The 27217-nt window shown below is 31.9% G+C and overlaps 1 protein-coding gene across 1 annotated transcript; it reads right to left on the bottom strand.

Annotated features, from left to right (window-relative positions):
- Positions 1 to 9248: 9248 nt before the first annotated feature.
- Positions 9249 to 24628, bottom strand: LOC134720019 (serine-rich adhesin for platelets-like). Its single transcript, XM_063582803.1, has 9 exons — positions 24496 to 24628; positions 22132 to 22206; positions 20952 to 21043; positions 20413 to 20707; positions 20017 to 20087; positions 18394 to 19510; positions 14346 to 17564; positions 12596 to 12817; positions 9249 to 10947 (listed from the first exon to the last, which is right to left on the bottom strand). The coding sequence occupies exons 1-9, from the start codon at positions 24497 to 24499 to the stop codon at positions 9695 to 9697; spliced, it is 6348 nt and encodes a 2115-aa protein (XP_063438873.1). The 5' UTR covers positions 24500 to 24628; the 3' UTR covers positions 9249 to 9694.
- Positions 24629 to 27217: the final 2589 nt, after the last annotated feature.

Here is a 27217-nt window from a genome sequence, read left to right as displayed (position 1 = left end):
GTTTGAATTTGTAATTATGTTCACATGAATGAGTTCATATGTAGGTTTATACCTACATGTAAGTAAATGATGTAATCTTGTTCTTCACTCCATAGGGTTTATAGTTTTTGCATGTGTTCATTAAATATATGAGATGTCATTTTGTATACTACATTAAGTTTGTCTACCTACGATATATATATATATATATATACGTGGAAAAGATTTCATTCATGATTTCATTACACAATCATATTAAAATGTAAATGAAGGTGGACCAAACACCTTGACAAAAATTTATTTATCTAGTTTTTATAACATTACATTTTGACAAAAAGAAATTGGCTCGTTCTTATAACATTTCATTTTGACATAACATCTACTTTAAATATGTTTTATGCTTTGATAAAAATATAAGAATTTCACACTTTATCGCATTTTTTGCATTCATTTGGTAAAATGCTTATAGCATTTTAACAAACACTAATTTTGATCATAGAGAAGATTAATATTTCCTCAACAGAAGAACGTGATTTAAAATATCTTTCTTAATAAAAAATCTGCATTCACTATTAAATTTGGAGTAGACTGTTTCATATGTAATGTGTTGACACAGTTATAATATGTATGACCTTACTACAATTAAACCTTTAATTGAGAAAAATTGTTACCAACCGACTGTTTAACTTACAAATTTTCTAAAAAAAACACAAACAAAAAAACAAATAAAAAAACTTGTATGTTAATATGTAAAGGAAATCAGCCGATAACAGTTCATTCTGTCAAATATTGTTCACTGGTATATCATATAGATAAAGTAATTATTATATATTAGTGACCGCTGTGAATAGTAGACTTGTAAATGATAGTAAATAGCAAATACAAGTCATTCTGGTACAATTATGTTCATATGAAACGTAAAAAAAAAAAATCAAAAGTAATAAACAAAAAAAACACGGATTTTGGTAAAAAGGGGAGGGCTCTATCCACAAGAGCATATGGAGATACAAGAGCGCAACCAACTTAACTTCATTTGACAGTAAATTGTTCATCGGAATCTTTGCATCTTATATTTTAATTATATGTTTTCTATCTATACAGTGTTTTTTTCGAACGGTCATAATGCTCCTCTTCTTATGTTTTTGATTGAACCCTGATGTCTTAGTTTAACAATTAAAATGGTATTTTTATGAAATTACGGGTTCATATAATATGTAAACTAGTTGTAACGTTTCCACTTTTCAGCTTTAAGAAGGTATAAACCAATTTACTGTGTATTTAGTTCCCACATGAAGCAATGAAGTTGATAACACAAACTAATAGAATTTGAATATTGAAAAGTCTTAATGATATACCTTTTAACCGTGGTTTCCACCATTTTGTAACTGCTAAGGGAGAATATTGCAACTGACTTAAGACTTTTATTTTACATCATTTATTTCAAAACAGCCTAATGTAAATTTTATATTTTAAATTCTTATATTTTTTACTTTCTGTTATTCAGTTTATAACATATCTCAGTGTGGAAATAGCGTGACAATTAACATTTGAACTCAGTATGTTATAAAGGGAAAGCTGGGTCAACATACATTACGAAATCGAACACGGTCTTTTTTCTAAATAAACTTTTTATCATTAGAAAAAAAAAAAATAGCAGATGGAATGGCTTCCTATGTCGTACAGGATCATTCTAGAGAGGTTGATTTTTAAAGTTTCACCTACTTTTATAAAATTTGCAATTTTTTTTATAGCTGTCGGTCATGTTGATTTGGAAATTATAAATGCAGACCTCTGTACTTAGGTTCCTGGATAAAAGTTGTTCATCTTAGGAAAATTAGTAAGTGAACTTATCACATGAATTACTTTTAAAGTCACACATGCTTAGTCCATAGAGTTTGAATGTTTATATAACAATATATTTCACCCACTTTGATATAATTTACAATAAAATAGCCGTATTATGGCTGTCGGCGATGTCGCATTGGTTATTTATATTGACAGATCCCTGTACTAAAGTTCCTGGTTAAAACTTGTATGTTAATATGTAAAGGAAATAAGCCGGTAACAATTCATTCTGTCAAATATTAGTCACTAGTATATCATATAGATAAAGTAATTATTATTTAGCAGTGACCGCTGTGAATAGTAAACTTGTAATTGATAGTAAATAGTAAATACAAGTCATTCTATTACAATTATGTTCATATGAAACGTCAAAAAAATAATTAAAAGTAATAAACAAACAAATAACGGATTCGGGTAAAAAGGGGAGGGCTAGAAAAATGTCCTATCCGCAAGAGCCTGTCATGTGGAGATACAAGAGTGCAATCAACTTAACTTCTTTCGACAGTTATTTGTTCACCGGAATTTTTGCATCTATATATTTTAATTATATGTTTTCTGTCTACAAAGTGTTTTTTTCCGAATGGTTATAATGCTCCTCTTCTAATGATTTTGGTTGCTCCCTAATATCTTAGTTAGCCGATTAAAATAGTATTTTGATGAAATTTCGGATTCATATATTATGTAAACTAGTTGTAACGTTTCCACTTTCAGCGTTTAGAAGATTTAAACCAATTTACTGTGTATTTAGTTCCCACAGGATGCAATGAAGTTCATAACACAAACTAATAGAATTTGAATATTTAAAAGTCTTAATGATATACCTTAAAATTTAGACCACTATCTATAAATGTTGACCGACTCAGTAGATCACTGTGAAAGGTTTAATTCATTTTTGCATAGTTTTACTTTTATATGTTTTTTTTGTAAATTTCAACTGCACAGTTTGCTTTGTGTATAAAAACAAAGAGTTTTAATGATTTTATAATCAGAAACATATATACACAGATATAGCCAACTTCAGCTGTCGTCATCAAACGATTGCAGCTCGTTTGACTTGCATAGCGTGGTTATCGCCATTTGGTAACTATTTACTGCTAACAAAGAATATTGCAACTGACTTAAGATTTTTATTCTACATCATTTATTTCAAAACAGCCTTATTTAAATTTATATTTTAGATTATCATATTAATTCCTTTCTCTTATTCAGTTTATAGCATGTCTTAAGGTACACGTAAATAGTGTGACCATCTATACTATTAAACGAAAAGACCTCATTTTGTGTGACGCTTCTCGTCCTTCCACAATAAATTAATCATCATGCTTTTGTGTTCTATAGGTACCATGCATTTTTCATCTCTTCTTATGATTATTCAGTTTGGGTTTTTTTGGGAGAAAAAGAAAATATAGGCGTCCGGATATAATTGTTTCCCTCATCAGACCAACTTCGAAGTCGTACAAGACTTCCGGTTTTAAACTTGCACATAATTTTCATAAGAGTACACAGGGGGACAAATTTTGCGTGGAGAAGAAATTTGAAATTGACAGTTAATAACAAATACACTTTATTTATGATATACGTATGTTCATCATATACAGAAACGCGAAAATAATTGAATTTAACAGAAAACAAAAAATTATCGGACTTTGGAAAAAGGGAACAGGCATAGAAAAATTGTCCTGTCTCCAAGTACCTATGAATGATTGATATACCTTTTCTAAAATTCTCCAGACATATTTTTTTTACAAAAAATTCTCCCTACAGCAGTTTACCTACTTTCTACCATGCTCTAAATGCACGCGATTTCGCGGGTTGTGTTCTAGTTAACATTTTAATTCAATGTTTTAAAAAGGGAAAGCTGGGTCAACATACATTACAAAATCGAACACTGTCTGATTTCTAAGTTCAAATTTTATTATTGGAAAAAGAAAATATTTGGCAGATGAAATGGCTTCCTATGTAATACAGGATCATTCTACAGAGGTTGATTTTTGTTCACCTACTAAGAAAATGAAATGTTTGATAACTATTTCAAATTGGCACATAATGTTTAGAAATGCATAGGGTCAAAAATATAAATGAAAAACATAAAGATTTGTATCTGATGACGTCACAATTAAGTCATAGTATGTACTGTTTTCACAAAAACGATGAAAAATACAGAATTTATGCAGTTTTCTAACTTTATTTCTGTTGTGGAAACATCCTGCGCAGCCGAGAAACAACAAAATAATTTAACTAAAGCTTTATTAAAACTATTGGCATTATCTCACCAAATTTTCTTGTGTGCGCACATACTTTTTCAGTCTAAAATATACTTAAAATTAGATGAAAAAAACAAGGAAAATCACGAACTTTAACAAAATATGCAAATAAGGTTATGATATGTTGCCATGGTAACTTGATCGATGTCAAATTTTTGTTCTTCTTAGTACCTTATAACTTAGACAAGTTTTCAGTAAATTTAAGAATATGTATAAGTTTTAAATTTGCAGTACTTTTTGGGCCAAATAAGGGCCTTATTGCCCCTACTCCTTTGCATTTATTTTTTTGATAGCTGTCGGTCGTGTTGATTTAGGTATTTATAAATACTTATCACATAAACTATATTTATTAAAGTTACGTACACGGGTATGTAAACATTACAACGTGTATTTGTTTATACCTATACACGTGTTGAGAGTATATAATAGGTTAAATGTTTTTCATTGGTCGAGCTAAAACTGACCATAATATTTGAATAAGGTCAATTAAAATATTTCGTGCTATACCTTTCATTTTTGCGGTTGTTCGAATTTAAGATATTGTCATTCGAGGTTCGCTTTTGGTGCAGTTAAGTTTTACACCCTCCCACCCGACTTGATGTATTTTTCTCATGTTATATTTGTGAATAATGTGTGTTAAAACACAGAATCTTTAAAATGCATTCATAATATGTCTTTGAGTATATAATGAAAATTAATTTTATCTTTGTAGACTGTTTTTTTGTGTTCGTTACCTGCAGCGGTCTAGGCAGACAGTAGGGGTAAATTCAGTAAAAAATCTCCCATTGACTTTAATGCTAATCTGTGTGTGGAAATAAATTTATACCTGATTTACCTTTAGAAATTAAAATCTTTCATATATCATTCATGAAAGTACAAATGTAGCCCTATCTTTTGCAACAATAAAAACATAGGGTCATGCGGCATTTTTGGGCATTCTCATGGCCTTGTTTACAAACAATGTAGATTCGCACTGAATTCCCATACTAACCCCCATTACTTTTCAACCCTGAAGGGAAAAAAAATAGTACATTCAGCATTTATTTTTTATTTTTTTTAAACTCTAGTTTTGATCCATATACCAAAAAATATTTATTACAAACATTATCTGCCAATCAGAAGACCATATAACTTCAGTGTTATACAGAAAGCTTTCCCCTAAATGGGCGGTCCCTGATGACGTATATTTATTTACTGAATTTACCCCAGTAACAGATGAACATTTATTATTTTGCATTTGTCTTAAGTAATGAATTAGAACATAATTTCTTTTAAAGTCAAACAGGCTTAGTGGTTGAATATTTATATAACAATACATTTCACCAACTTTGATATAATTTACAATTTAACTAGCCGTATTATAGCTGTCGGCGATGTTGCATTGGTTATCTATAGTGACAGATCTCTGTACTGAAGTTCCTGGTTAATAAATGTTCATCTTCAGAGAATGATTGTACTTAACACATGAATTTCTATAGTAGGACACACATGTCTTATGAAAGCCGATTTAGGTCATTCTATGCTCTAGAAATATAAGTCGATGCCACGATTTACTAATTCGTGTCCACGATTTACTTATAATATCCGTGACCACGACTTATTTATTCGTGGCCACACCTTACTTACGTGTGGCCACAACTTACTTTTTTGTGGCCACGATTTACTTAGTTGTGGACACGACTAACTTAAACGTGGCCACGATTTACTTGTCCGTGGCCACGACTTACTTGTCCATGGTAACGACTTACTTGTCTGTGGCCACGACTTACTTGTCCGTGGCCACGAATTACTTGACCGTGGACAAGACTTACTTGTCCGTGACCAAGACTTATTTATTCGTGGCCATGATTTACTAAGTCGTGACCACGAGTTCAGAGTTGTCGCCTGGAGTGGTTAAATATATAATCATTAGTAAAATGCTATTGTATTTTTATATGACCTACTTCATTACATAACCTGGGCCTATGAGATCTATCTATAAGTTCAAACATACAATAAATTATCATATGAATAAGTTTATTCTTTTAATTACCACACAGCATGCTATGCACGAGTCACCATCTATCAGGACATTAATTGAGTTTACATAGAGAGAGTAATGTGCAAAAAAGGAGCAGGACCAAACCTATAGATTACATGATAAAGAAAGGATGAAAAATATAATGAATACGCTGATTGTTTTTTGGTTGCTTAAAGACCAGTGGCAAGTGTTTCACCCATGGCAAGGAAAAATATAATAGAGATCAAGGGATAAAGTATAAATTGAAATTGTAAAATTAAAAGATATAGAATTATACATGTAGAAACCTCCCCCCCCCCCCCCCCCCCCCCCCCCCCCCGAAAACACACACAACATAGCCATTAAATTGATTAATACCAATACTCGCATATATACATCTCTATACATATATCTAAATTTGGTTTCATGGAGTTACGAATAAGTTAGTCGTGGCTACGACTTAGTATATCATGGCCACGGACAATTAAGTTGTAGCCACAAATAAGTAAATAGTTGCCACGGACAAATAAGTCGTGGCCACGGACATTGTAAGTCATAGCCACGAATAAGCAAGTACTTCCATTATTTTCTCTCTAGAGCATAGAATGGCCCAAATAAGCCTTCATAAGTTTCATATCTTTATTGTACACAAGAAAATACTGTTCCATATGAAGTTTTGGTCGCAAAATAACACGTCACATATAAATATTGTTCGCATACAATATTTGGTATTGGTATACTGGATATACTTCTTAGTATAAATTATAATATTTTTTCTTTCAATGTTGAAATCAAATTAATTTATCATTAAAAATCATATATTGCAATACTAACCGAACGTATTGACTTTTTTCTAACTATTTTTAGATCGCAAGGATAAGATAAAATAAGAATAAAATTGTGGTTTCCTTCAATCAAAATGTCACCACTTTAGACCAAATAAATATATATAACTGTATTCTGCAACCTGGCAGAAAAAAATATGAAACATGTACTAAGTTAATCGGTAGTTTACATGTAAACGTTACCAAAACTAACATCAACACCGTACGCGACGTCTTACTAAAATGCAATCAAGGATATAGAATGCATCTATTGATTTGTATAAAACTGAATGGCACAATTAGTTGGTTTCGAATGAACATACCAAACTACGTACTTATAAAATAATTTAAAACAGAATTTAATAAAAAAAAAAAAAAAAGAAGACAATTATATTTTTAAAACTATTGCAGGGAAATATAGACGTGTTATTGCAAAATTTCGCTATGGTTTTGCGCCCCTAAATATTGAAAATTAATGAAAGATTTTTTAATTGTAATGACAATATCAGTGAAGATGAAAAACTTGTAATTTTAAAATATCCACTATATGCAGATTTTTTGGCTGTACAGTTTAGTCATGCTTATCTTTTTGTCATGATTTTAATAGTATGTCAGATGACGATAAATTTGTATTTGTATTTAGTGATGAAAGAATTTACTTTTATACTGCTAAAATATGCTATGATATTTTACTGAAAAGAAAATGTTTATTATATGTATAAGTATTATGTTTTATATTTTATGCGTGTATATAAATGATTAAAAATGTATATACCATTCTTATAGTATCTCATAACTCTTTTTAGAGTGGCTCTTGTTTTATATGTGAAGTTGTAATATAATGTAAATGTTTTATAAGAGGAGACTCAAATAAAATATTGTCTTGTCGTGTCTTGTCATGTTTTAACTTTTCTTACCAGATTTTAAAAAAGAGGGAAAGTGGGAATGAACCGTCTAAAGCAACTAATTAGTTTGATGATCGGCAATTTGTTGAACATTTTCCCTTTCGTCTTACTGCCTCACATTTTTCTGAATCATGGACAGGACCTGAAAATATTAGGCAATGACGAAACTATCACAAGATTTGAACGCGTTAACGTAGTTTTACTAACGAATTCATTTTAATTCATATTCTCAACAATTTATTTTAAGAACTTGAGAACTGAACATCAGATGTCCGCAAGTTCTAGTGGATGGTCTAAGACAAAACAAATCATATCTCTATACCTGATTTTAGGTTAAGGTTCATAGATAAAAATAAAAAAGAGGGCAAAATCCTGTTTATACATAGATAAGGCCTTTAGGCCAAGGCCAAGTCAGGAATATGACACAAACAGTTCTTGTCCATTCGTTTTGATGCGTTTTGTTATTTGATTTTGCCATGTGATTATGGACTTTCCGAATTGAATTTCCTCTAAGTTCAGTATTTTTGTGATTTTACTTTTTAGTTTCGGGGCCTTTTATTGTTGACTATGCGGCATGGGCTTTGCTTATTGTTACGGTGACATGTAGTTTTTAATTTCTGTGTCATTTTGGTCTCTTGTGAAGAGTTGTCTCATTGCCAATCATACCACATCTTTTTTTTAATATTAGTTTTGTTTAAACATATTTTATTTGCTTAATTAACGCAAAATTACAGAAGACTTTTTGTGACATGCTAATTTACTTTTTACAATTTGATATAACAAATTAATGATTACAATAATATATTACAAAGAAAACTGTATATCGAAATTTACGAAAACAAAAAAGACAACTCTGACTAACTGGACAAAAGAAACACAACTTGGAAAATAACTTCTATAATAAGAATTCATACTTTCTGGAAAAGAAAAGAAAATTTAATTTCACATTGGGTTTAAATATAAACTTAATTTTGTGTGTCATTTGGTCTTGTGTGGAGAGGAATCTCTTTGGCAATCGTAACACAATTTTTCTCCTTTTTTTTTACCTTATTCGACAGCCGGTTTTGGTTTTCAATAAGCACCAAAGAAGCAAACATTCAAAGGGACACATATTGAACGTTTGGTTTTAATTGGAAAAGTGGTTCAAGAAGACTATCTTTGAAAGAAGACAATTTAGAGCTATCATAGCCACTTGGAGCCATATCTAACTTTTCAACTTGATAATATAACTTTTAAAGATATTATTAGTGTCTTAGCGTTTCAATTTCTTTAAATAATGCGTTTTAAAGTTACTTGTTGGATATTTGTTTTAAAATATTCGACCCGATATTATCTTAAAGTGAGTAACACAAAGGGTGCCACTAGTGGAGCAGAAACTGCTTACTCTTTCAAGCCATCCATGGTTTCCCTGTTATTTAGGTTTCTGTTGATCTGTTTAGACTGTATGCTTATTTGTAGTATTAAGGTATGTGTTGATTAAACGTGTGGCCCCCCTGTTCCTATTACCTGTTTCGAAATCAACAAAACAACACGATAAATTTTATCCAGCAAGTTTTTAGTTTTCAAAGTTATCATGTCTTGGGTAATTTTAAGATGAACCGGTTATTTTCCTCGGTATTCTGTTTCAATTAATAATATGTCTTGATTTTTCTTTCTTAAATCATTCACGTCATTTTATAAGTGTAGCACAAAATATTTCATGCAGCTGTACACAGATGAACACTTTTTCTATATTTGGTTGTTATTCTCAATAACACAATGTTAAATTTTACATTTTTCAACAAAATATTTTTTCTAATGAAACAAATCTTAGTTCTTATCATTTGATTTTTTCTAAAAACCTGCCTGTTGAACGGAAAGCCTTTGAAAGTCCTAAATTTAAATTTTCGTCTCCCCAATGTAATCAAATGTTGACCAAACAGATCCATCAACCATATGATGAGAGTCCCATATTCGGTAATCAGGTGTCCATGTATTGTTCACACTTTTAATGCTAAACGTATTATTGCAAACAGGTGGTCTACCAATAACAGATTTCAATGGCGCCTTTTTTTGTCTGCATCTCTTCTGAGAAACAACTACATTGATACCAGTAGTAGGATCCCCGTTGCAGTTGTAGTTTACATTTCGTTCTGAAATTTCAGAATCTGAACTCTCGTATGAATTTATCGCAAAATCATCGTCCATCTTTCTTTTATCCATATAATCACGGAAATTTCTTTTACAAGATGATTCTGAGCTATCTGGCGAGTTCTGAATAAAGTCGTCATCCATTTGGATATTAGATCTCAAGTCCCTTTGAGTATTAATTGCAAGATGAAAATCTTCCGCAAGTTCAAATGATGGCATAGAAAATGTGTCTGTACTTGAATTTTCATGAACGTCTTTTGTCTGATGTACCGGTTGAGCTTTTATTTTGTTTGCTTTCTTTTTAGTTTTTGATTTTTTAACATTGGATTCTGTTGTTTTCTTTCTTTTTGGCGATTTCACTTTTTCTTGCTTGATCGTTTCTTGTATCGGTTTGAGTGGAGCAAGCATTCCCTGACGTTTTAACGGCTTTCCTATGAGGGTTTTTTCTAATGGTTGGAAACTTGGCATTTGATTTGGTGAATTGTACACATAATCCATAGAAGTTATATCATTTGACATCTTCTGTGTTTGATTCAGCATTGGTGTTCCTCTTAATGGCAATAAAGCCTGCATTTTTGATTTACTGATAATTTTATCATTCTGGTTATTTTTGTGATCAGGTATCATCCTTTGAAATAAACATGTTTGTATCTGCTCTGTGGCAATATTTTGATCTTCATCGCATTTCTGTAATGATTGATTTTTAGATTCTTGCCATCTTTCTAATTCACTTTTTGGCATATCGATGACTGAACAGTCGTCGGTTGTATCGCCGCCACCGTCATCAATTACCAATGCTCCTCGATACAAAACATTTCTTCCAACTGTTTTAATTACTCCTTCAAGATTTTCGCTGTCTTCAAATCCAAATTCTGTATTATCCAATTTATTTCTGTTTAATTCTTCATTTAAATGCCTATTTGAAAGAACTTCGTGTAACGTTGAAAGACGCTTCTTTGATAAAAAGACATCTTCATCATCTACTGGAATCTCAGATTTACCTGTATATTAAAGAGGATTGTGTGGATTGAAATATGTGACATATATATAAGTGTAGGACTCTTAACCGCGATGGTACTCTGAAACGTTTTAGTCACGCTGAGACGATAAAATGCAATTTTTATCACGTTGATTTGCAATGGTGGCATGGTGCCGTTCTCTTGTTTATAGCTTCGCAGAAATGCGTTGGTAGTAACGCTGAAGTGCAATGGATTACAAAACAAGAATGTATCCCTAGTACACGGATGCACCATCCGCACTATCATTTTATATGTTCAGTGGACCGTGATAATGGAGTAAAAAGTCTAATTTGGCATTAAATTTAGAAGGATCATATTATAATGGAAATATGTAATAAGTTTCAAGTTGATTGGACTTCAACTTCATCAAAAACTACCTCAATCAAAAACTCGGACAATATAAATGAATGCTTAAGATAGCAATTGAAAACATGTACTTGTCATACTAAAAGCCATCACGCGTTATGTGTAAAGAAAAACGAATATCAACTAAAGGAACATCGCAGCTCGGAGAAGACATCAGCGAAAGTACCATCACATGTATGTGAAGACCATCGATCATCAACGTCATCGACGCATTTTAGCGTGACCATTGAACTTCAGCGTACCCATTGCACCTCTAACTCCTACATATATAGATGGTATACGAATACATATGCGATAACTTTTATCATATATTTAGTACAAAATACAGCAATTTTGTATATCTAATAAATTAAGGTTCTTGTTTCCAGTCTGTATTACCTACCCTGTATCGCATACCCTGTATCGCATGGCTAAACCCGTATTGCACACCCCGTATCGCATAGCAAAATCCGTATCGCATACCTGGCGTGACGTCATAATTAGAGTGACGTCAACGTTCGACATATGACGTCCAGTTGCTGCATTTTCAGGCTTATTAGGGGAAAAAATGATTTCTTTTTAAAAAAAAAAAGTCCTATCATTTCAACTAAAATCGAAATATCTGAAGTTTTATTGTTTATTTGGTCATAATTTTCGTGAAGTTTGTTTCTGCACAAATGCATTTTTTAACGATTTTAATTTGGTTTAAAAAATATATGATAAACAGAATAATACATGGCAAAATCCGTATCACACACCGTATCACCCTCGACCAATATCATTCTCTCGGACCTAAAGGCCCTCTGGCTGATATTGGTATCTCGGGATGATACGGCATATGATACGGATTTTGCCATGTATTATTCTCTATGTAATAATATAGGTACATGTACCCGTAGAAGCATTCCTTAAATTAACACAACTATTTTCATGGCAGTTTGTATTAAAGTCATATGAAACAAGACACGAGTAACTTGTGAAATATAATGTTTATCCGATTCTTGGACCTATGCATTTATACATAATAAACTTAGTCATCGGTTTTATCATTTTTCATGCCTCCATATCGTATAATCGTAAAACAATGGGTCTATTATGATTTGAAAATATAGCAGCTAATTAATTGTCGTGTTTTGAAGCATCAGTTTACCGATTGTCACCTTCGTAAACAAACAACAAAGAAGAATGGATATTGAGTTCGTTTCTCAAAGTGAAGCTTCATATGACTAGTAACACTTATCCTCCAATTTTGAGTTTCTATATTTTTTCATTTATCATCATTTACCTTTTGATTTAGTTTCAGATTGTGTAGATTTTTGTTGAAAACAGTCTCTTTCGTACTCTCTATGTTGCCAATATCCTGGGCTTTCTATCGATTCATTATTACAATCAGTATCTTTGTTTGATAGTTGTGTCTTTGATTCATTACCAACTAACGTATCCACTTTAGGAATTTGTACAGTAGATTGATCTATATGTTTGATGTCTGCAATGATATTTTTGGTTTCTGAAAGTATAACATCCCTCCAAAGTTAAGAAAACTTCAATAAGGCAACATAAAGCTTAATAATATTTAAAGGAACTCACACTGTCTTCCATAACGGAAATAAATCTGAATTGTATGGGACTCACTGAATGCTCTAATCACTATATATAAAGTCATGAGTTGTCAACGTTACTTTTTTGTTTTTTGTTATAGACCTGTACAAAAACAAGTACAAAATATTCCTTCATGTTGGAACACATATTCTATTTCATTTTTTTGAATGAAAAACACGTATTTTTTCTAGTGGAAATTTCATGATATATGATATTTCTTTCATTAGGAACTAATGTTATAAAAAAACTTATTCCATGTCAAGTGATCCAGTTATTATCATAGCATTCAAATGTTTATTTCTATGTCATTTGTTCTCTTGTTGGGGGGAGTAGTCTCAATGGCACTTATACCAAATCTTCTTATTTTAATATAATATCAAATGCATTAAAACAACTACTCATATAGTTACCGCAGTATCGATCATTCATCTCTCTAGTGTGTATGGATATGGGATAACGGATATGAATTCCCTTTTGGACTGTTTGATTTTTTCGAAATATAATTTAAAAAAGAGGAGAGAAAACAGTTTATGACAAATATTAAAAAGCAACATCGATTCAAAAGAATCTACTTCAATTATGTGTGCTATTTTAAAACAAATAGACCCGCCCCCCTTTTTTTTTTATTAAAGTTGAATAAACATGTCCCAATAAGCTGATCAATATCTGAAATATCTTATTTTATATCGATACTGCGTTAAAGCAAGAACATTTAAGCGGATATATGATGGTGCAGGGAGATAACTCTTTAAATCAGCTTTGCGTTTCATCACAACGTATTTTAAGCATTTACCTGATACAGATTGAAAATAATATTTGTAGCCTAGAAGTTTAGAATATACTTTGAAAATGACTGACACAAACGTACTGAGTTATACCCTTAACCTAGGTTTACCTACTTAAAACAATAAAGATTTCGAATGAAATTAAATCGAACTCAACTATTTCACTTGTGATGGAATTACGTATCAAAGAAAACTAAATGTATTAGATACCAAAAAAATAAAGCTTGTAGTTAAAAAGCTTTACAGTTATTAATCAGTTGACAACTACGTAATACTTTTTGCCGTCTAAAATTATTGCCACTTTAATAGCTGTATGAATATATACTTTAAATTACTTCAAAATGGTTAATTTCAATGAGCATATACTAGAAGCTTCAACTAAATCTATATTTATTTCAAAAGATCAGAAAAATCCTGCGATATCTGGTACCTTTTTTTTAAACGGTTTAAAAATATTTAAAAATATGAATGCTTATGTGATTGCATGATAACCTGCTCATGACATTATAGTAATATAAAACGAGTTGTAACCTGGTATGCAATCAATGATATTTATGTTAGAAGCAGTTTGAAAAGTGATCAAATTATAAAGGAATAAGATAAACTTTCCGGACATCGTAAAAAACTAAGTTAGACTGTTTTTATACATACCTTGTAATTGCTCCAGTTCTTTATTTCCATGTATTTGCAATTTTGTACTGTCTGATTCAAGCAAACTCTGCATATGTTTACTAGCTATCATATTTATAGAATCGTCTTTGTCAAATTCTGAATTGCTATCCCAAGAACAACAACTTGTTACAGATGCTTCATCATTATTCAGTAAGTTTTGACGTTCTGACCCGTCGCTGTCCCAAGAACAATTGCTTTTGATAGATGCTTCATCGAAATTAACTGTATTTTCTTTAATTTTACTGACCACTGGTCCAATATTTTCGACTAAATCATTGTCAAGATGTATTTCATTTTCTTTGTTTAAGCACGACAAAAAACTTTTGGTGTTAAGAATCTCATCAACAGTAAAAACCTCATTGTCTATATGCCTATTTTTCATTTTTGTGTCACTGTTTGCAGCTGATTTTGTGTCACTGTTTGCAGCTGATTTTGTGTCACTGTTTGCAGCTGATTTTGTGTCACTGTTTGCAGCTGATTTTGTGTCACTGTTTGCAGCTGGTTTTGTGTCACTGTTTGCAGCTGATTTTGTTTCACAGTTTGCAGCTGATTTTGTTTCACTGTTTGCAGCTGATTTTGTTTCACTGTTTGCAGCTGATTTAGTTTCACTGTTTGCAGCTGATTTTGTTTCACTTTTTGCAGCTGGTTTTGTTGCACTGTTTGCAGCTGATTTTGTGTCACTGTTTGCAGATAATTTTGTTTCACAGTTTGCAGCTGATTTTGTTTCACTGTTTGTAGCTGATTTTGTATCACTGTTTGCAGCTGATTTTGTGTCACTACTTGAAGCTGATTTTGTTTCACTTTTTGCAGCTGGTTTTGTTTCACTGTTTGCAGCTGATTTTGTGTCACTGTTTGCAGCTAATTTTGTTTCACAGTTTGCAGCTGATTTTGTTTCACTGTTTGTAGCTGATTTTGTGTCACTGTTTGCTGCTGGTTTTGTGTCACTGCTTGCAGCTGATTTTGTGTCACTGTTTGCAGCTGATTTTGTTTCACTGTTTGCAGCTGATTTTTTTTCACTGTTTGCAGCTGGTTTTGTTTCACTGTTTGCAGCTGATTTTGTTTCACTGTTTGCAGCTGATGTTGTTTCACTGTTTGCAGCTGATTTTGTTTCACTGTTTGCAGCTGATTTTGTTTCACTGTTTACAGCTGGTTTTGTTTCACTGTTTGCACCTGATTTTGTTTCACTGTGTGCATCTGATTTTGTGTCACTATTTGCAGCTGAATTTGTTTCACTGTTTGCAGCTGATTTTGTTTCACTGTTTGCAGCTGATGTTGTGTCACTGTTTGCAGCTGATTTTGTGTCACTGTTTGCAGGTGATTTTGTTTCACTGTTTGCAGCTGATTTTGTTTCACTGTTTACAGCTGGTTTTGTTTCACTGTTTGCACCTGATTTTGTTTCACTGTGTGCATCTGATTTTGTGTCACTATTTGCAGCTGAATTTGTTGCACTGTTTGCAGCTGATTTTGTTTCACTGTTTGCAGCTGATGTTGTGTGACTGTTTGCAGCTGATTTTGTTTCAATGTTGGCAGGTGAATTTGTTTCACTGTTTGCAGCTGATTTTGTTTCACTGTTTGCAGCTAAATTTGTTTCACTGTTTGCAGCTGATTTTGTTTCACTGTGTGCAGCTGATTTTGTGTCACTGTTTGCAGCTGAAACAACAAAATCAACAGGTCCTGTGTCACCTGAATGACTACTATTCCATGAACAAATATTTGAAATTTCTTCGATTTGCATGGTAGTAATGAAGGCATCAACATTCTGATTTCTTCTGTTGTTATTTACGCAATCTTCTTCCTTGCACACTGAAACACCATCGTATGTCCTATTTTTCTTTTCTGAATATTCGAAAAGACCAGTTTGACACACCTCTTTGCTGAAGTCGGATTCTGTGGATGCCCAGTCTGATCTGCAAGAAGGCGTTGATGAACATTCAGATATGGTTCTAATTTCAGTTGTGTCAATGCTTTGTATTACGGACGGACAGTCCGATGTTGATAATGGTGTACGTAGACATTCAGGTACCGATTTGACTTCAGCACTGTAACAGTGTTGTTGATCGTTGGGGTTATTTTGCAAAAGATCATTTTTTAAATGGACAGGCAATTCTTTATGATCACTGTAGAGGAGTGTTTCGATCTCATAATTGTGATTTACAATATTTTGTTTCTTACTTTCATTACGTTTTAAAGATTTCTGTGTCTTTTGTATCAACGTGTCCTCATTGTTAATGGATGTATCCTTGACATCACTAAGTTTTTCTGTTGTCATGGGGTCCGTTACCATGTGATCGTCTGCGCGGAATTCTGGATTAATTGTAGTAGTGTCACACAACGTGTTCAAACCGTAATGTGGGGATTCCGGTGGGATCGTTGGAATTTTCCAAGAGCAGCTTGACAAGTCATCGGGAAGATCGGACATACGATGAGCGTGGTCTCTTTGTAGAGTTTCAACAACACTACTTATGATATTTGGAATAATATCAGAACTCAGCGATTCACTAGAAAAGGATACATGTGGTTGGTTATCTTTTATATCCTCGTTGGTGTGTTCAAAGAGACTCTTTCGACCCTGGGGTTCAATCGACTGCATTGTAAGTTCATTGCCATCTGTCGATTCCTCTAGTTCCGTCCTTATTTGACCATTATAAGCCGAATTGTCTGCTTTATTTTGTAAAGCACTCCCTGAAACAGATACATGAACTAAACTGCTAGGACTGCTAATGAAAACTTGCTCAGTTGGTTTATCAAATTTTTCAAAGGAGCATTCTCTTCCTCTGGACTGACTTGAGTTGCTTGATTTGTCTGATTCATATAAACGTCGACTGCCAAATTGATCATTACTTGGATGTGATTTTGTTAAAGTTGAAGATATATTTTCATAGCTATTTATGTCTCTTGTGACTACGTCATTGTTCAAATTTTCAATCTGGAAAAGACTTTTACAATCTTCTAATTCTTTTTTCATCTCCATGTATGTGACAGCAGCTAGAACCCATTTTGCCGACTTCAAAATTCGTCTTTTCATATCAGTCTTAGTATTAGGAGATAATATTTCTAGATCGAATGTTTCGAATGCATTTTCTTCTTGATTAGAAGTTTTAGAACTGACATCGACAGAATTCGAATCTAGTTCTTTCTCTTCATGTAAAATTCGTGTATTTGCACTCTCTAAAATTCTTTTTCTCTTTTCTCTGAGTTCTGTTATAGTAAAGAAGAAATGTTTGTTTCACTAATAAGACATTTTACAATTTACCTTAACAAAATGTTGTTTTACTGTACACTAAGATACAATATAAATTTAGATCATTGTTAGCGAACTTAGTTATAACAAAAATATTGTTTTGCCTTTATAAACGTATAAATTAATTACCATATTTCATATGCAATATTATGCAGTTTTTCAATGTATAATTATTAAAAGTTACTTTACTTGTAATATAATTCTGTTCTTTCTCTTTGACGTACACGTTTACACTTTGAAGGGTCAAGTTTTGTCAAGTGTTATAAGAAAGATCAAGCATAAGGAATGATCTCTTACAAATGTATGAGTCCTTGCATTCAAATATACCAGTTGATACACAAACGATAACGTGTGATTTCCACTTACTACGTACAATGCATATTAAGGGTAAATAAATTTAAAGATACTGCTATTTTTTTTAAATCCAACAGAATATGCATTTCTCTTAATTTGGAGCTAGACGAACAAGAATTAAATTATAGTGTTGCAGTCAACCGGCCTTACTCGACCAATCTGTAATTAACCTAATAGAAAAGAGGTTGCTTATGCTTACAAATGAATGATTTTGAATAAAAGTATATCTAGAAGATAGCTATATTCCCGACGAAGCTATCAATAATATGCATTTTATAACCCACAAAATATAATTAAAAAGAATTTAATTTTTAAATATCTAAATGTCACATCCTAATCAATAGTTTTGATTGGAGGCAATGTTGTGAACAAATCGAAGTGAACCTACAATAGACTGACTTCAACACCGAAAGAAAAGTAAAGGATATTTACCTGTGTTCGAATCATAACCAATTCTTTCAGTTCGGTTTATAATGGGTTTCACTTCACATTCTGTTATCTTTTCAATAGATTCATCTATATCAAAATCAGGTACAACTGAAGGATCATTTGTTACATTTGGTCTAGCAGAAAGATTAAATGATTCTTCTTCTTTGGTTTTTCCAGTTATGTCTGTATCTTGATTTTTACTTCGCAAATTCATCTGAAAGCTTCTGTCAAAAGATTGGCTTTCTGACCAGAGCGAACTATCAGTATCATTAATTGATATCGGCACATCCTCTAATCTTGTGAACATGAGATCCAGTTTTGGCACAACTAACTCTTCTCTATAGTATTCGTCATCAACCACGTCATCGCATGGATCAGGACAGTTTCTTGCCCAGTTAAATGGCACCGCACTCTCTGGTAGATAGTATGAAAATGTAGACGGATGTGATTTTGATTCATTAGGTTTAATGCCAATGTGTTCTTCGTCCCTTCGGCGATTTTGTTTCATTATCATAAACGGTTTGTTTGTTTGTGACTTTTCAATAAATATCTCCCTGTCTGATGATTTATCTCCGTATGACATTGTTGTTGTTGTTGATTGGGAAACATTTGCTGTCCGTAGATCGTCTTCAGAAGAATAATATTCAAACGTTGCCGGGGGACTTACTGTTCTACTGGTCCTCATGACATTTAAAATCATGTTCTCATTGTTGTTGTCTGTTGTTTCTAATGAGATACCATGTCTTTCCATTTCATGAGCAAATGTATATTTTTGATTTGAAATGTCAACAGAATCTGAAACATCAGCAGAAACTTTACTTTGATTGTATTTTTTTTCACCGGCAATACGATTTCTGGTGTTCAAGTAATCAACTATAATTTTATCTTTACTGGGTTTACATCCTAGGCTCTTGGCGCGCTTATTGCAAGCGTCAATCGTTGCGTTGATAATCGATTGCATCCGGGTCTCAAAATAATCATCATCGATCATGTATTTAGAATTCCTATGACTATCCCAGATTTCCTCGATGTCTGTGTTATTTTTTAATAGTTCATTTTTTCTACCATTAGTCAAATCATTATTGTCACGTGTATATTTATTACAATAAAATGACATAGCCTGAAAATGAAAAAAAACAAATATGACAGAATGCAAGTTATTGAAATTGTTGTATTAATTATGAACATGACAATGATACTGATGCTTTAAGCAATCGGATCATCGTGATTATTTTCTGTATTGGGTGATCTTAAGAATGTATTCTTCTGACGTTTCATTGAAATCTAGTTCGTGAATTATTTCCAACACTTGTGATATAAGTGGAAAATAGCAATGAATTTAAATAAATATCATTATCAAACTTAACTCTATACAAAAATTGTGTATTTACAATAAGTAGATTTTGAGTAATATTATTATTTTTTTTTATTACCAATCAAGTCTGTCGTTTTATCCAAAATTTTGAGAAAATGGGTGAGGATTACAAGAAATGATTTCCCCAGAAACATGTACATCCAATATCACTTGTTTTGCTTTTTAAATATCTTTAATATGTACTCTATCATTCATTATAAACAAATTAGCATTTTTACTGCTATTTATAGGATAGAAAAAAATGTGCTTACCTCATCACTTTTGTTAACAAGATGGCCCATGCAGCAGTCAAGGAAACACTTTACATTGCTGATCGAACTATCTGAAAAGCAAACAACGCAATGAAATACACATAAGACAAATACAACATTTAAGTTTATAACATTTCTGAATATATTTACCCATGGACTATATATGAAATATCAGCCATAGTTTTACCATGTTTTTATGTCTCTTCTTCTTAGTTTTCGTGTAACTTAAAATCATTTGTGTTTAATGCTCATATACTAGTACACAGAATTTCGTGGTTGAAAACAACTGAAAAAAAGTTATTTCCGTGTGAAAAGTCGAAATACCTTATAAGAAACGACACTGCTATTTGCATTTAAGCATGGCCGTAATTTATTTTTCATCACTTTAAAACCTACCTGGAATCTTTTCAACTGCAAACTCCATTAAAGTTTTCAGTTTGTTCATATCAACTGTTTTCTCTGTGTTGTTTTCTGTTTGTGTTTCTGTGTCTTTCATATTGCCATACTGACGACTGAAGTATTTAGGCAGCAATTCTTTGAGTATTGCTGTTGCTTTGAGTAATTTATCACCATCAGTCTCAGTCTCGGTGCTGTTTTCGAACCTCTCGGTGTTATTTTCGAACCTCTCGGTGTTGTTTTCGAACCTTCTTGGTGATCGCAATGCCAATTTATGACGATTGTTATTTGAATTCTGGAAGCAACCAAAAATGTGTATCTCAATGTGAACAAAATCCTTTCAATATGCAATTATTTTGAATAGATATATCAATAATAATAAAAAAAAAAGAAATATCCCTGCCATTCTATTACAAATTACTATTAAAGTGTCATTTCATTTGATGTCTTGAAACATTTTCACTGCATCTAAACATATTTTTAATAATGATAGCAAAGCGATTCAAATCTACAAAGACCTGGGTATCCTTTTATCTTACCTGAAGAAAGACTTCTCGCCCATTACGTTTTATGTCCATAATTCTTTGTCTGGTTTCCTGTATTTCGGATAAATCTTTAAACTGCTCAATCTCTGTAAAAAATTATTTGAAGTTAAATCAAATATTAGTATTTAATATATTATCATAATTGGCCACTTAAACTTTAAGCGATGTTATTAGCTAATCTGTTTTATATGTCTTACATTGGACTTATGTTATAACAAGTGTTTTCGGGTTTCTATCAGTGCATGTGAGTGTAATGGGAGAACAAGGTTTACAGTTAAATCCCATGCATGATATCATTTGTGTATCACTTTGTATTGTATTAAACCTGAAACTTCTAACACGACAAATTCTGGAGTTATGTTCCGCTGATCTACGAACGCGTGAAAAAAAATCGGACACGGAGAGGGATTGAATTATTCTAGTTATGAAATATCATGATATGCTTTATGTACATTGTATGTGATGAAAAGTAGCAAAATGAATAATTGGCAGTTTCAGAATCTAAAGAAGTCTGGGTAATTTTATTGTTCGCACCCGAAAATGAAAATATTGTCACAGCATTGGTTGAATTCCATTGTGTTGGAGGTGTTAACCAATCACGACGTTTTGGTGTACGTTTTTGGAAATATTGCCCAAAATGCATTAGATTCTGAAACAGCGAATTGATAAGGGTGTACGTGTTGCCTCAAAATTAAATCTCTGGTGATTTTATCAACCTCCTACTTTTATTTTTCCTTCAAACTGACTACAAACCATCTTCATAAGAAAACTGAATTGACAAGTTTGTCATGGATTTTGAAACCCATCTTTACTCCTTGTATTGGTTAGACCGTTTTACATGCTATTTTCTGGACTGTGATTTGTTTTGAGACGAATAAATTGTTTAAAGCTAAAAAATCGTAGCTATTTATTGCTTAAACAATTAAGGTATTTAATAAGCAATAAATATTTGAATTTGAATAAAACAACAGTTCCAAAAGCAACTATAGATTCTTAAAGAATAAGTCTAAAGCGTGTGTCAGAGAAAACAAAAATAAAATTCATACAGGACTATGAAAGATTGGATAGATGTTTTTAAAAAAATAGCAAAATACTGAAAAGTCAAAAAAAAAATACACCATTGAATCATACATTTTCTACCAAACAAAGTTTCTAATTAATTCATTTTACTTACGGTTCTTTGTTAAAGGACCAGTAATCCTTAAGATGTCTAACATATAAGATGACAATCGGCATTCACCATGAATATCTAAAACGATACCAAAATTGAATAAAGTGCTGGCTGTCGAAAATGGCATCAATACAATATTATATATATTTAAGTCCCTGCTGCATGCTTTTATTAAAAGTGAGGAAAAGTCTAGTGATTTGTCATCTATACCTTTTCTTTTATACCGGTATACAGATTTTAAAATAGAATCATGTTTGGTTATCTCGTTTGAAATGTTTCACATTTTATCATGCCTCAGTTTTTTAGTTGACTTTTGAGTTCTGTTGAACCATGTAGTGACACAAAGAGGCCATAGTTATTTTCATCCATGTCTTTTGGACACTATTGGTTAGTTGACTCATTTGTAATCACACGATATTCCCATATTTTATATTTCATAATTTTTAAATGTATGATTAAAGATGGATGTATTCTTAACGTCCATCAACAGATGCTATATAGATATAGAAAGATGTGGTATGAGTGCCAATGAGACAACTCTCCATCCAAATAACAATTTATAAAAGTAAACCATTATAGGTCATGGTATGGCCTTCAACAAGGAGCCTTGGCTCACACCGAACAACAAGCTATAAAGGGCCCCCAAAAATACTAGTGTAAAACTATTCAAACGGAAAAAAACAACGGTCTAATCTATATAAAACACGAGAAACACGCATAAATTACATAAGCACACGACAACTACTGTACATCAGATTTCTGACTTAGGACAGGTGCACATTTTATGTGTATATACCCTGCTTTGTACTGTATCTACCCATTGACCTATATGTTTAACTGCTTATTTTGGGTAATACTGGTACGGATGCTAAACTTTGGCCCTTTGTTATTCATTTCATATACTAAAGTATCAATGATACACCACTGAACATAGACATTTATTATTAGATCTTTATGCAGATGATTCTACATTACATAGTAAACGTAATAATGCACTTGAGTTAAATGATATTTATGTAATGGAAACTGATGTTCTCAAAATGGTATGAAAATAAATGCCAAAAAATGTAAAGAAATGATTATAGGATCAAATTAAGCAGAGGCTGTATCTAACTGGGAACAGACAGTTTATAAATCATTAGTTTAGACAGATGGAGAAATAGACAATGTAGATTATCAAAAACTTCTTGATTTATATTTCGACAATGAATATTTTCAATTTCCTCCGCCGGGAGAAATGACAATCCAAATTCTACATAAACCATTTTCGTATTTCAGTTATCTAAATTGATGTTCATGACGTCGTCAGTTTATTTATTTATGAGTTTGACTGTCCCTTTGGTATCTTTCGTCCCTCTTTTAATATCTTCGTCCTCGTTAGATAAGCCTAAATTGTGTATTTTTCGAAACCATTTATGGCCAAGATGAAAACAACAACCTTTGATTGTAGTATTTGGATACATTCTAACAAAACAGTTCAAATTAATTACAGTTCTGAATAAATTTGTTTATAGTAAGATTAGGATTTACTTTTTATAAATTTTTAATTAATCCGCGCAAACGAAGTAAATTTTCAACAGATAAATTTCGCGCAAACGTAATGCGTTGTTTTGGAATATGGCAGTTGTTATCCATTCTTAGGATGTGTTTGAGCTTTTTATTTTGACATTTGATTATAGACTTTCCGTTTTGAATTTTCCTCGGAGGTCAGTCTTTTTTGTTATTTTATCGTTTTTGTATATGACTAGCAGGTATTACTAAAGCCTACTGAAAAATGGGGGTACTATCACCGCGATACTTAAGCATTCAATTTAACCTTCAGAGCAACTGGTATGAAAATATATGCTATAAATTCATACGAGACAATTGTCCAACTGAGAGTTAAAGGCCTTAATGCAAATAACTATAAGGTAATGTATGGAATTCAACAATGAGGAAAACCAATACCGGAAAGGAAGCTATAAAAAAAATCTGCCACATCGAAATTTCATAGGGTTCCCATTGCCGCGTCAATCTCCTATTTAGTGACTAGTGAAAATATCATTGAGTTGGTATACATGGCACGAATTAACTCTATAACGCCATCTATACGATTAAACAAGCGAATAAATAATAGTATTTTCCGCGGTTTAAATATGTTTATTTTTATATATGCTATTATCATTATATTCATTATCAAAAATAATATCCCCCCATAATGTTTTTATCAATACTAACACTTAATATGGCATAGTTTATTTATACAATGGTGGTGAATAAATATCTGCACCATTTTCGAATCGAACATATGATAGCATTGTTTAAATCTTTATATAAATGAGAGAGAAAAAATCAGTATTAGATACAAAGATAATAATGAAAACTTACCCATGGCCGATTGTTCACCAATATATGTTCTTGTACAATTGTAGATATCTGATAGAGATTGTATAACAATTTTCTTGAAATCTGAACACTTCAATGATTTCCTTGAAAATGACTTGGGCGGAAGTCAACGTTAACACGGGAACGTCAGTGACGTTAATGTCATTGTTTGCTGTTCACATACTTACTATGACGTTACGCATGGTATTCAGTCTATGTTTTATTTGACCATTTCTTGATACATAAGTGGGACAAAAATAAATCAATTATGCGTATTATTAAATAATTACTTGTCTTGATTCATCATTTGAATCGAAATCAAATAAAACCAGATTTTTTTTTTATAATTTACTGGTATGTATTATTACATAATTAAGCAATGATTCTAACTTCAAAATGCCATTTTTGCCGTGTAAGACGTAACAAACCATCCAAATATAATCGAAGAAAAATACAAACTACTGAATGGATTTTGATAAAATTTGTACAGGTGGGATGTAATATGATCATATTCATGGTGGGAAACGGTCACGATAGATATCATCTCAGTTCCCAATCTAGTGGCCATTTTCGAAATTTCATAGAGCTGTAAGATTTGAAAATTCAAGTATACAAAAATGCAAGCAAGCACTTCGATATTAAAATATTTTCACATTAATTATAGAAAAGGTTCGCCACCTCTCCATGCAAATGTGATTTTATTGAATTTTACGAACCCATTTTTATGTCTATCACATACATGTACAACGGATGGATCTATTGTACCTAGTTATCATTTGTTCAGAACTAATAATTGTTTCTACAACTATGTACTACTCGTGTTAAGATAACACTTGATACATTGCGTACCTTCAATGAATTATTTAGATTAACCTTCATCAGGAATGTTCAAACCAAAAAAGAACATTCAATATTGCCAAATTCATCTAAGATTAACTTTGTCCGAGGGAATTCATTCTCTTCACAACTAAACACATACATTGTAGTTAGATGACTTTTAAATTCAAACAGATAGCATAAATTTACCGGCTGAATAAAATCTGCTGCTTTGAAATCTTTTCCCAGTTGAAATGGGGGATTCACTTACAAAAGCCTGTGGAAAAAATAGGCCAAATACGGGTGCCATTAAAGTTCCTTTTTCCAGGCTGTCATACACTAGAACATCTATTTATTGTAAATTATATTCCCATGTTTATTGTGAATTGTAATCGGAAGTATTACTACTGATTTTATGGACGTCTAGTGTTGAACTTGTATGTATATTTGTGTTGCCAATGGCATCATTTTTTGTAAAGACTATGATTTTGTACGGTACACTTTTGACTTACACTTTCAGATTTTAATTTTTATTTATCATGCATATATACATCATGTATTTTGTATTTCTTGCCTAATTTGAGTTTTTAAATATGCTTCATACACTATGACAAGTTGACAAAACCTCTCTTTAAATACAAAAAAATGTACATATATTCCACCATTACTTGATATTCATCTTGGTCACTGCATCCATGCCAATCACCAGTGTTGTCTGTTTACTAGTAACTCTATGTTGTGTCTTCTATACTATTATTTGAGTGGTTTTTTTTAATTTTTAGCCATGGTGTTGTCAGTTTATTTTCCATCTATGAGTTTGACTTTCCCTCTGTTATTTTTAGTCCCTCTTTTAAAAAGGAACGAGCTCATTATGATCATGTATGAAAAAAATATTTCGTATCATGTTACAGAACTGAAAATCCAATAGATGTCTTTTAATTTATTTTAGTCATCCCAAATGGATTTAATAAAAAGGTTGAAAAAAAGAGAGTATCAAAATAGTTATGAATGGCATTCTGCATCAAACTATATAATAGATATCGACTTTTCAAAATGTATCATTCTGTTCTTCTAATAGAAGTAACACGAATACAGAAATTATCAATATAAATCTGAGTTATCCCGCTTTCTCCGACGAATATCACTCATCGACAAAAAAAAAGAAATTCACACAAATTGAATGTTCTCAACCACGTCACCATTTCATTACAAACTATCAGACTGACTATGAGAATATAATACAGGATTTTTGTCTTCTTCTGCAAAGTCACTCTAAACATTGCGACCAAACAGATGCATTGTTTAAAAAGTTGTTTCCATTCACTAATCTATTATATATATATTTGTGGTTGTGCTTATTACCGATCTGATTAGTTAATCATTTTCTAATTGTTTTTTTATGTCTGTTCTAATGTTGTGTTGTAATACCACTGTCATATTATAGGAGAAATATAGATCGCTCACAGATATGTCGACAAACCCAAACATTTTATATCTATGTCTGTCCAACACTCATTGGTTTTCGATGGTTATTGTTTGCTATAACTGCTGTTTTTAGTGTATTGTTGCAACATAAATCGGGTCGTTAGTTTTCTCGTTTGTATTGTTTCACATTTTGTCTTCCTGGACATTTTCATAGCTAATTTTAAGTACTAGTTTTGTTCATTGATGAAGAGCGTTATAATTATTATGATTGATTACTTTTCGCATGTGTGTCTTTTGGTCTTAAATGAGTAGTTGTCTCATTGGCAATGATGCTACATATTCCCTCTTTAAATCTATATACATAGACTCGTTGTTTAATCGTTACAAGGGGAGGGGGCAATATCATGTTCGTAATATTTGAAAGAGAATTAAGTTTTGTATAGATGAAAACAAAATGTAAGCTAAATAAAAAAGTTTTAATGAG

Source organism: Mytilus trossulus, chromosome 1 (assembly GCF_036588685.1).
Source record: "Mytilus trossulus isolate FHL-02 chromosome 1, PNRI_Mtr1.1.1.hap1, whole genome shotgun sequence".
NCBI lineage: Eukaryota > Metazoa > Mollusca > Bivalvia > Mytilida > Mytilidae > Mytilus > Mytilus trossulus.
This window is presented reverse-complemented; position numbering and strand designations above follow the sequence as displayed.

Excerpts from the sequence above, each read along its gene's own strand:
- LOC134720019 (XM_063582803.1), bottom strand. Across the intron at positions 19,511-20,016 it reads TTGTTAACAAAAGTGATGAG|GCTATGTCATTTTATTGTAA; the intron begins GTAAGCACATTT and ends TTTCATTTTCAG. Across the intron at positions 17,565-18,393 it reads TGGTTATGATTCGAACACAG|AACTCAGAGAAAAGAGAAAA; the intron begins GTAAATATCCTT and ends TTACTATAACAG.